This window comes from Anneissia japonica, unplaced genomic scaffold (genome assembly GCF_011630105.1).
Source record: "Anneissia japonica isolate Jap-2015-1 unplaced genomic scaffold, ASM1163010v1 scaffold287790_len634930_cov199, whole genome shotgun sequence".
NCBI classification, from domain to species: Eukaryota; Metazoa; Echinodermata; class Crinoidea; order Comatulida; family Comatulidae; genus Anneissia; species Anneissia japonica.
The window spans coordinates 274,858-285,722 of record NW_022748191.1 but is presented as its reverse complement, the minus strand read 5'-3'; the positions used below and the strand labels follow the sequence as shown (position 1 = coordinate 285,722).

Sequence of the window (10,865 nt, the reverse complement as noted above, 5' to 3'; positions counted from 1 at the left end):
CGTGAATAAATTTTAAACGGTAAAGAAGAGGAATCTGGGAGTGCGAAAAACTGCCTCAACCGGGATTTGAACCCGGGAGCTTTTGCTATCTATGTAAACTTCTTAACCAACTAGGCCATTGGACTTTCGTTGAAAGTTCGAATCCGATCCATCTAGCACTACGGTATGCCCATACAGCACTAGAAAGTATTTGACGCACACACTTTAATATGAAGCATTACTGTTAAATATTTCACAGTTTATTTCTTCACGTGTTACATTTCTTATAATAAAAGTATCTCTTCGGAGATCTCGTCTTGTCGTTTAAGAAGTCGAGTAAGTATCACTATAAATCTATTCACATTTCTCATAATAAAGTATCTCTTCGTCAATAATAATTTAAATAAAGGGGACTTGACACGATGAATTGTGCAATTTGTAAAGTTATTATTAACCAATGGTATATAAATTTATTTTACTTATTTATTACCAATTCGACACAAAGATGAATATATACAATAAATGAAATTGCTTGAAAAGCTATTTCACCCTATTTAAGGTTAGAGTACGAGAGAGAGAGAGAGAGAGTGTGTACATCTATTGTACATCTTTGTCCATTGTTTTTGAATTTGTCCCCATTTAACCGTTTACTTATTTTTTTGAATTGGAAGTGATCATAATATAGTGCGTACCAAGCACTCTTATTACAACGCCGCCAACCGCAAGTGCGAGAGCACGGTCACTTGGTTCAACACATCTGTAAAAACAAAGATAAATAATTAATATCATAAGGATGCATACATGAATATTGTATTACCGTACGTTGAAACTTACTTTGGTGCTACTTTCTTTTTGTATTGTTGGATTCAGTGGCGTGACAATTATGAGTTCTCACTGGCTATAAGCGTGGACCTTCCAGGATATTGGCATTTCTTTTGCCAGAGCAACGTTGCACCGTACACTTCTGGGCCCTATGTGGTCCCATGGTATTAGGGCGCCCGAATAAACTTTAGCCAATCAGTGGCCTCAGGCCTATTTGTTACGCCACTACTGATAATCTAGTATAATAGCATTGCAGTACTCACTGTCTCTTGGGGATCTCATTGAACAGCCATTAAGCGCAAGCCCAATGGTTTTGTGGATATGATACAGTTATGACTAGTTATCTGGAATTCATGGGTTCGATCCCTCCCCTCACGAATCACCTCTGATCTTTACAGTACGGTAGTACATTAAAGGTTGGAATAATTATTTTTACTATCTATGTGAAAGCTGAACTCTGTTGACGTTTGTAGAGATCACAGAGTTACTGTAATTCCATCCTTTGGCGAATATAGCCCTATACTTAATGTCTATTGTGAATCTAAGAAATAAATTCAATACCAAGGTTTAACGTTAATAAAATATAATCACCTCAACAGTAGCATTATTCCCGGATTTGGTTTCATAGAAGCACAGACCGATATTACAGCCACAATCAAGGCAAACGGAAGAAGTTTGTCACATGTCCAGTCACATGATCCTTCGGTGCCAGATCCTCCTTCAATCAATCCGTCTGTAGTTTCCCATTCATCCCCAGTGGTTATACAGCTGCATCCAACATAAATCTTTAGAAACACCCATAATAGTTATTGTTAGGTTATTTACTTTATTAGAAATTTACAAAAGCAAAATAGATTTCTTCGAATCCCAAATCCCTATTTCCTTTTATATTTTTATCGACTGAGGTGGGGCAATTGGAACGGTCCATTTACATTTTAACAGGGGCAGATCTGGGTTCACATTTAGGAGGGAGTCAGGATGTTTCTAAAAAAACCAAAAAAGAAAGGGAGGGGGGGGGGTCCAGAAAAATTTTGTGACTTCTGAGGTGTCTTTTAAGTACTTCAAAATTCAAGGTTTTCCCCTCTTGAAAACGGTTAGGTTAGCCCCTTACCAATTTTGGCGTGACAAGCCTATACATAAAAATAATTGAGTAGTTGCTGCATACGTATTCTTTTTTTCATGAATGGATGAACCCCAAAGAGAACGGAGGGTCATGAGCTTTTCCGATTTCTGAGGTGTCTTTTAATGACTTTATTCAGTCATTAAAAGTTTAGGTTTTCCCTTTCTTGAAAACGATTCAATGAATCTCGACTTCTAATTTTCCCATTGTAAAAACAAAAAACAAAAAAAATGAAAACTCAGCAATGCAAAATCTCTGAAATTTGTTGTCAAGTGGGAGCAAAATAGATAACAGGACACCCATAAAATTATTATACTTATTATGTAACAATTTTACAGTATGACTTAAATTGTTCAGTTAGTTACCGTTTCGTTGTTTGATAAGCCTACTTCATCCAGATTCCCCATACCTTCTCTCCATACATCTGTACATCCAGCATGGCACGCACTACTGTACGTGATTCCGTCAGAACCACACACAGGTTTATAAACGTTATCTGGGCATGCGCAGTTGGAATTGCAGGAGTAGATTAAGTTTGGTAACAACCTGATAGATACGGTAATAACAGTGATGAGTTTTTAATAAATAATAATCATAGGCCTATATTATAGGAATGAATTGCAAAATTGTTTAAAGGAAATTGAAAACTTTAATACATTTAAATATTTACTTAAAAAACATTTAATAAAAACATTATTATTTTTTTTTTTTTAATATTTGCTTCTATTTTTATTGGTCGAAGACCCCTATGGAAACAAGCTCATAGAGCTTATAGGGTTATCCTCTTGCTCTCATTTTTGTGTATTTATGTACTTGATTTTTTTTGTTTTTCATGTTATAATAATGATGTTATAATAATAAATAAATAATAAACAAACAAAAAAACATATATATATATATATATATACTAATTAAGAAAATATAACCGGTTACGACCATGTGCTTTAAATGCAGGCCCAAATGGAAATCAGTGATTTAACTGTTTGGGCCACCCTGGGTAAATAAATAAATAAATAAATAAATAAATAAATAAATAAATAAATAAATAAATAAATAAATAAATAAATAAATAAATAAATGAATGAATGAATGAATGAATGAATGAATGAATGAATGAATGAATGAATGAATGAATGAATGAATGAATGAATGAATGAATGAATAAATAAATAAATAAATAAATAAATAAATAAATAAATAAATAACGATAGATAACTTTCAATAAGTTTAATTGATAATAATTAATTTAATCATATTTTTAAATCACCAAACATCAACGGAACCTAAAACATTCCTTTGTTTTAGGTTCCGTTTACATTTAAAATTGTAAAGTCTATTTATTACATATATGAATCTGTTTTATGTTTGAAATGAATGGGATTGTTGATTCAAACATTTAAAATTACACTCACCCTTGCCCTTGGTTAAATGAAGTATTGTAATGTGTTGTAACACCAGCAATCCCTGGATTGGAGCATCCAATAAATAATAGAGGAATGGAAAAAAGAAATGAACAAGTAGCAATGGCTACCAGCATTCTGCCAAGCCCGAATTGAGTTAAGTTGAATTTCTTTACACAGAAGCTACTCAGCACATTACTAAATACAGTTCCTGGTAAGTTTATTCCACCTGTAAGAAATTAAAACATATCTTGAGTTGAGAGGCATGCATTCATGCATTATCTGGACAATTTCTGTCTCTTATCCTTATAACCTCTAGATTATTAAGATTCTCAGCACATCAATAACAAGCTAAAATGGATTCATTAACTTAATCTAATAATAATCTTAATTTAATACAAATTGGTTGCAAAATATCAAAGCACATATCGCAAAAATCATAATGTAACTAATGTTTTGTTTGTATATGATTTATAAGAAGAAAATATAGTGTATATATTGGGACGGAACAAGCCCACATTGGCCATGAAGATCTCAGTTGCGTATGATTTACCAACTCGCCAGTGGGGACTTTCCCTCGGAATTTTGCCAATCCTTGCAATTAAAAGTGTATAATGTATTTTTAAACATTACCGACATGGATTAAAAGTTCTTTTCCACATTTATTATTATTATTATTATTATTATTATTATTATTATTATTATTATTATTATTATTATTATTATTATTATTATTATTATTATTATTATTATTATTACTACTACTATTATTATTATTATTATTATTATTATTATTATTATTATTATTATTATAAAATATCTGTTTTAACAAACCAATAACAATGGACGCTGTAGCTGCCGAGACTGCATACTGCTTCTCTACGTACTTAGCAATGAAAAACGCAAATCCACTGACGATCGCTAGGTTACATGCAACAGTCATGGTTAAAAATATTAGTGTTGGGTTGGTCAGTAACCTCTTCAACGCTAGTAAAAGTCCTATGAAAAATTAAGTAAAATTAATCCAACATAAGGCCTTTCTGATTATTATACGGCATATCATATTATAATATATTTAGTTTGATTTGAAAAAGTTTATTTGAAATCACATGATATAATATTATTAAACCACCATTATTTTCAATGAAACTTTTTTTTTGCAATGCTAATTCGTAGTTTATCATTTCTACTGCCTAATAGCTATAGCAGCTTTTTAATCTATGTTAAATCAATATCATCAAACAATGCTTTGTGGGACAATATTAAATTGTCCTGTCTTGTTGCAAGAGACACAGAAATTGCCACGTGACAATCTAATTAGAAATGAATCTTGAAACAAAATTTATTGTATACCTTTCAGACTGGCCAAAATACCATTTTTTTTATCTTTCATAAAATCTGTTTTGTATACAGCGGCAATACTGAATTTTTCTTCCTCTTGCTCTGTATTCTTCGATCTTTCACCACAACATGTACATTCGTATTTCTTTAAATTTCGAGGAAAGAAAAACAAGGGAATAGATAGGACCACTATTAGCACAGCGGCCAAGACAAATCCAAGCCACCAAGCCCCTATCCAACGAGGGTCACGAGGATCAGTCGGAATGTTTTCTCCATCTACTCGATCGAAATCCACGTACAGAGAAAGACATTGGAAACTCGCCATGAATCCTATGAAAGGACCCAATCCCATAGCGACGAATATTCCAGCTGAAATTTACAAAATACTGAATGTCAATAAAATATGTAAACATGGAAATGAATGAATAAAAACGTTTATCAATGAATAACGGAAAAAATAAATGAATCCATAAATAATTGAATGAATGAAAGTGAGTGAGTGAATAAATGAATGAATGAATAAATAAATAAATGAATGCATGAATGAATGAATGAATGAAAGAATGAATGAATGAATGAATGAATGAATGAATGAATGAATAAATGAATGAATGAATGGATAAATAATAAATTAATGAACGAATGATGAATGGATGAAGAAATGAATGAATGAATGAATGAATGAATGAGCAACAATCTATTAAAAAATATTTAGGCATGATAACGTATACAGTTGAAATGAGAACGCTGTTTTACAATATGATCATGCAAAGATTAAATAATATATACAACAAAAATGTATAACACTACCTACTTAATGAATGAATGAATTAATAAATGAATGAATGAATTTTAAGTGAGTGAATTAATGAATTATTAAATGAATGAATGAATGAATGAATGGATAAATGAATAAATGGATGGATGATTGAATGAAAGAATGAATAAATAGTAAAATACAATAGCCTACCAATGTATATTGAGGTTGTCGTGGAATCTACTGTCGAGTCGTCCAGATAAGTGATGGTCAACGGAAACATTGGCGCGCCTCCAATGCCGATCAATATCTGACCAATTATTAACCAGAACACATTTAAGGGCTGTTCTTCAGTAATTTCACCAGATGCACATCGGTCCTCGATCACATCACCCACAGAACATAACTCATTGTTGGTCATCAAGTGGTCAGATTCGTCAGTATGGTTAACCTTCAAGTCGCTATTTTCAGTAGGTCTATATACGCTGGGATTGGCGGTAAAATGCGGCACAGCTAGAAGAAAAATTCCGATGCCGGCGATGACAATACTAACGCTGATTAGGCGCGGACGGTGAGATTTTGAGCCGTAGTATGTGACGAATACAACTAAAGATAAGCTCACTATGTCGTTTATAGTCGCAATTGATCCAGATTGAGAACTTGAAAGTTGGAATTGCTTCTCAATGGTACTTATACAGCCACCTAAATAAGTTAACGTTCCCATATAGATGGAAAACAAAGGAATTATCACGGATAAAAATGCCACTGGGTTACTGACACGATTACAGCAGTGAATAAAACAATCCGTATCGTCATTATCGTTTTTTGGTGACAGAGAATGTGCACTGGGGGTGCAGTGTACGCGGCTTTGTGAATCGTTTACTCCGTCATCATCGACGATATCTGGGATGGAATCATATTTGATATCTAATTTTTGCCCAGTTGCCGACATCGTCTGCAAGTAAAAATTAAAATAATTATTATGATATTAAAGATAACAACAATAATAATAATGAATAATATAATTATATATTATAACAATATTATTTATATTACATACAAATAGATATATAATAATAACAGTGCTTAGATAGGAACAAATATATTATAATCGTATCAAGCATAGCCCTTCAACATAAAGTTCCCCTTTCAGTTGTATGAAAATGTTTACGTTTACGTAGGTACAACATACAAAGGACAATGGTCCATACCGCAGCATACCTAATTTGAAAATAATTTACTATGACTTCCTAGCTGCGACCTATAAGCTTTTCTAGCTTATCAATAACTGAAGCATGTGTGAACGTTTCAGTCAGTGTTGTATGAAAGAAAGTATAACCAAAAGTTGTCTAATGGCTATGACAATAGCCTTGATAGCGAAAGGTTACATATTCTGATCCCGCCAGGGACACTTTTTCATACAACTGAATTCAAAGGAATTCTAAGAGTCTGTTCATTTATTATTTATTAGACTTATTCTTCCTGGAACTTTTATGATGGTTTGGGTAGCAAGTGCCTATGAAGCATGAGAGACAGGGGTGGTGCCAGCGGGGGCCGGGGGCTAGAACCCTCCGTTGGGGATAGCTATTTCCACCCCCGTCGGGGAGAAAAAACACAATTTGTCGGGAAGAAAAAAAATATACGTATTTTCTACATATTAGTAGACTCCAAAATCGATTAAATAAGCCTTTGAAACCCCCGAATTTTCATTTTTTTTTTTTTTTTTTTTTTGGTGGAGGCTTCGCCCATGCAACACTTTCGATAGACTTTGAGCGACGCCTGACCACGGCTACTTTTCTTAGTCGGGGACATCGGTCTACCATCGGAGACCTTTGACCCCTGTCCGGCAACTCTGGCACAGGTGGGCTAGTACCCCGATATCCTTTTTAAATACAGAATCCCATAATAATAACACAAAATTTTATTATCTTTTAATTAAGAAAGAAAGAAAATTCTCCGACAAATTTAATTACTCCCCGACAAATTAATTTTCCCCGAAAAGGGAGGGGGTGGGTGGGGGGTGTGGGGCTAGGCTTTCTCGATCCTGGACCCCTTGTTGGGGAGCTTAGACCCCTCGTCGGGGAGCTTAGACCCCTCGTCGGGGAATTCCTGGCGCCATCCCTGGCCCACCAACCTGTGTTACGAGTTAAACGGAACCTGTGTTACAGACGGAACGTTTAATTTAACATTTTAACATTTAATTGAATTTAACATTTATTCAGTCATTGTGGACAAGGTACAGCAAAAAAAAAAAAGCATATGACGTATCTGAACTGCCTTTAAACAAAATATACATAAATAGATATAATCAGGGAACAGTGAAATTACAATTTCACTGTTATAATTAAACAAAAAGAAACTAAAACACTTAAAAATATGCCCTTCTAGAAACATAAGAAAGGCACACACACACACCCACACACACACATACACATTTACCCACATTGAAGTCAAATAATAATTGTAGGCTAACAGAATTCAAAAACGGGAGGAATACATTTTTTTTTAACGAAAAACCCATAGTGGCACAATCTGAAGCAGCCTTGATTACGCAGCGTGTATCGCGGTAACTATGCAGCCATTTTGTTTTTACCAGTTTTCTATTCGACTGGTCGTCTTCGTTAAGTAGGATTTTACCACTGCGCAGGTGGGCGTGGTTTAACGAAGAACGACCAGTCGAATACGGCCATATTACTGTATATGATAACTGATACCATTAACTTTAGTGGTAGAAGCAAGCTGTGTAGCTTTTAATGGAATTAAATTATGATAATATATCGTATGATATGAATAACGTCACAAATATAAGATAAAAAGAAGTTAAAATAATTCATTCAATGTTCCAATTTCCTAAATACAAGGAAATGCACTGAATTAAACATCAACATTGAAGTCGTCACCTAAAAATTATTAACTTACCAGCTGGCATCACTCTATAGGGAAACCTATAGGCCTACATAAAGTCAAATAGCTTGCAATATTGTATATGACAATATGTTGGACATCCTAATTTACACATAACAATTAAAATACAGTTAAACTACTCGATAAAAATATAATCAAAATACATATTGATACATTTGATAACAACGTTCAGCAAACAATTAATCAACTCAAAAAACGTAATTCATAAACTCTGATTTACTGTCATTACAACATTAAAGTGAATATACTGACTAAATAATAATAATTGAGTTTGAGGTTTCAATTTATTTCTAATATTAAGCAAAATGTAAACTGTTTATTAAAACTATTAAATGCATTTAAAATAAAACAATATACCAAGCGAATACTTGGCCAACTCATATGGCCAACGCATATGGCCAACTCTTTATCTAAAACATTAACTTGAATATATAAATGAAGTAAAGTTAACATAAAATGAGATTAGGTTAACATTATAATTGTTGTTTTCTAATAAGGACTCAGTCAAATCAGTAGTTACAAAGACGAATAATTAATTATCCAATGTTATCAAAGCATTGACACATTGCTGACATAAAGTACTGCTTCTTGGTGACACAAAAGAAGAACAAGGGCTTTCCCCATCTTCTTAGTTACCAGGGTGAATGTCAAATAAAACGTTTCTAGGGTAAATGTACATGTCCCTGTTCCATTGGTATTCAGTGTTAAAGTACAAGGTAGTATTGCAGATTAATATTGTTAATTAACATTAACCGGTCGAATTAATATTATTTAATATCATTTCACTATAATTCATAGAGCAGGCATAGGGTCAATATTCAATATTAAGACTGTGGGCTATATATTATATAGGATCGTAAAATTGAACCTGACGGTCGTCCCATTGCTTTAGTGTCTTTGGACAAGACAATCTTACTTTGTCTACACTTACTCTTGTCCTTTTTTACCTAGGAGAATAATAAGAGAAATTATGCATTTTGGCATTTTCAAACAAATCTCACCCTTAATAGTCAAGGATAGTATTATTCAATATACGTACAATTAGGCCGCCTAGACCTATTCAAACTGTAAATTCCAGCTCAATCGTTATACTTCGTTTACTAAACAGTATAGATATGTTTTGATAGGGTTCAAACGAGACTCGTCATGATTGTTGTTAAAAGTAAGTCATCTGAATAACAATAAATGGAGGAATTATATGGAGGAAACTAATCAATATAATAGAGGGCTGTTGCATTGTGTCAATCTTAGGTCTTGTCATGGCGAAAACTGTCTGTTGCTGGAATTAGCGCGACACTGAAGCCCAGGAAATTTTATAAGAATTTACGGTATCGAAACTCTGATATGTCTCTTTATTATGTTTAGTACTAGGTTCCTATAATGATGCACAGTGTCGTGATGACAACCTCAATGACTGTTTATAACGTCAGACTCTCCTTACTTGTAGTGTTGCAGTCAGTTTGGATTTGATTTTTTTTTTCAAAACGTGCATGTATCCTCAATTTCAAACCTTAAAATTTAAAAACGGCAGAAGTAGAAACACAAACAAAGTATCAATGAAAATTCACACTTAACTCTTAGAAATGTAAGATAAAGGAAAAAGGAAATGAAGAGAATACAATTAGGATACTTTCATAAAAAGCTCCCTAATTCGAAATATTCCATTGCCGAAATTTGCTTGCATCTCTCAGGCAATTGCTGTACATTAACTGTCTTCCCAGTTAACAATTTTAACGTGGTTATTTTTTACACCATAAGTACTTTTTAGAACGTAATTTCTCAATTAAATAAAGTTTGAACAATGTTGTATACACGTTACCGTATATTTTTATTTTCTGACACACCACCTAACCACGACATTCGCGATCGTTATAATGTTTGTGTTTGCTGGGTCACACTTACATAAGCACTACGTTGAGATTGATATACTTGTACTGTTTTCTATTCATTATATTGCTGATTTTTTGCCCTTGTACTTATATTATCATAAGGTATACAGATGAGATGCATAGCATAATTCCGAGGCAGCTGATTGCCGATTCGGCTAGTGACTACACAAACCTGACATAAATTGAGCGAACTTTTCTCTTTCTTGTTGGAATTTTACGAACTTACAAAACTATAAAACCTACACCTATTCTACAAGCTAAATTGTGAGAGTTTTTTTTACCTCTCCGTGTATCCACAGATTGTAATATTTCAATTAATGCCTACAGTACTTACCGTCTATATATATGTTCCCAGACAATAACACCAGGTCTGACTGAGTGGGCTTTCATAACGATTGTTAAAAACCCTCTTAGCCGTAGCTGACTTCTTTTATGACCACAATTCTTTGCAAGTCATTCAAATCAAAGTTGCTGCATGGATAGATTCGTATTATATAATTAAGAAGCCAAACAAAGTTCTGTATCTGTCTAAAAAATAAAATATTTATTGTACTAGTACTTTCGACCACGCCATTCGACCATAGGTCATCATCAGGTACTGATAGGATAGTGGAATGAACAGGGTTATATAG

General features: G+C 33.4%; 1 protein-coding gene across 3 annotated transcripts in view; it reads right to left on the bottom strand.

Annotated features, from left to right (window-relative positions):
• Positions 1 to 10,739, bottom strand: part of LOC117120719 (solute carrier organic anion transporter family member 2A1-like) — a 12,831-nt gene extending 2,092 nt beyond the window's left edge. Inside the window, exons 1-8 of one of the 3 annotated variants that reach the window (XM_033265774.1) lie at positions 10,568 to 10,739; positions 5,633 to 6,374; positions 4,675 to 5,031; positions 4,156 to 4,320; positions 3,334 to 3,550; positions 2,287 to 2,467; positions 1,393 to 1,586; positions 672 to 736 (exon numbers count right to left, since the gene is read on the bottom strand). In XM_033265774.1, the coding sequence (XP_033121665.1) occupies positions 672 to 736; positions 1,393 to 1,586; positions 2,287 to 2,467; positions 3,334 to 3,550; positions 4,156 to 4,320; positions 4,675 to 5,031; positions 5,633 to 6,371 (1,918 nt within the window). In that variant the 5' untranslated portion in view covers positions 6,372 to 6,374; positions 10,568 to 10,739. The other 2 variants (XM_033265775.1, XM_033265776.1) reach the window with 2 other exon arrangements.
• Positions 10,740 to 10,865: the final 126 nt, after the last annotated feature.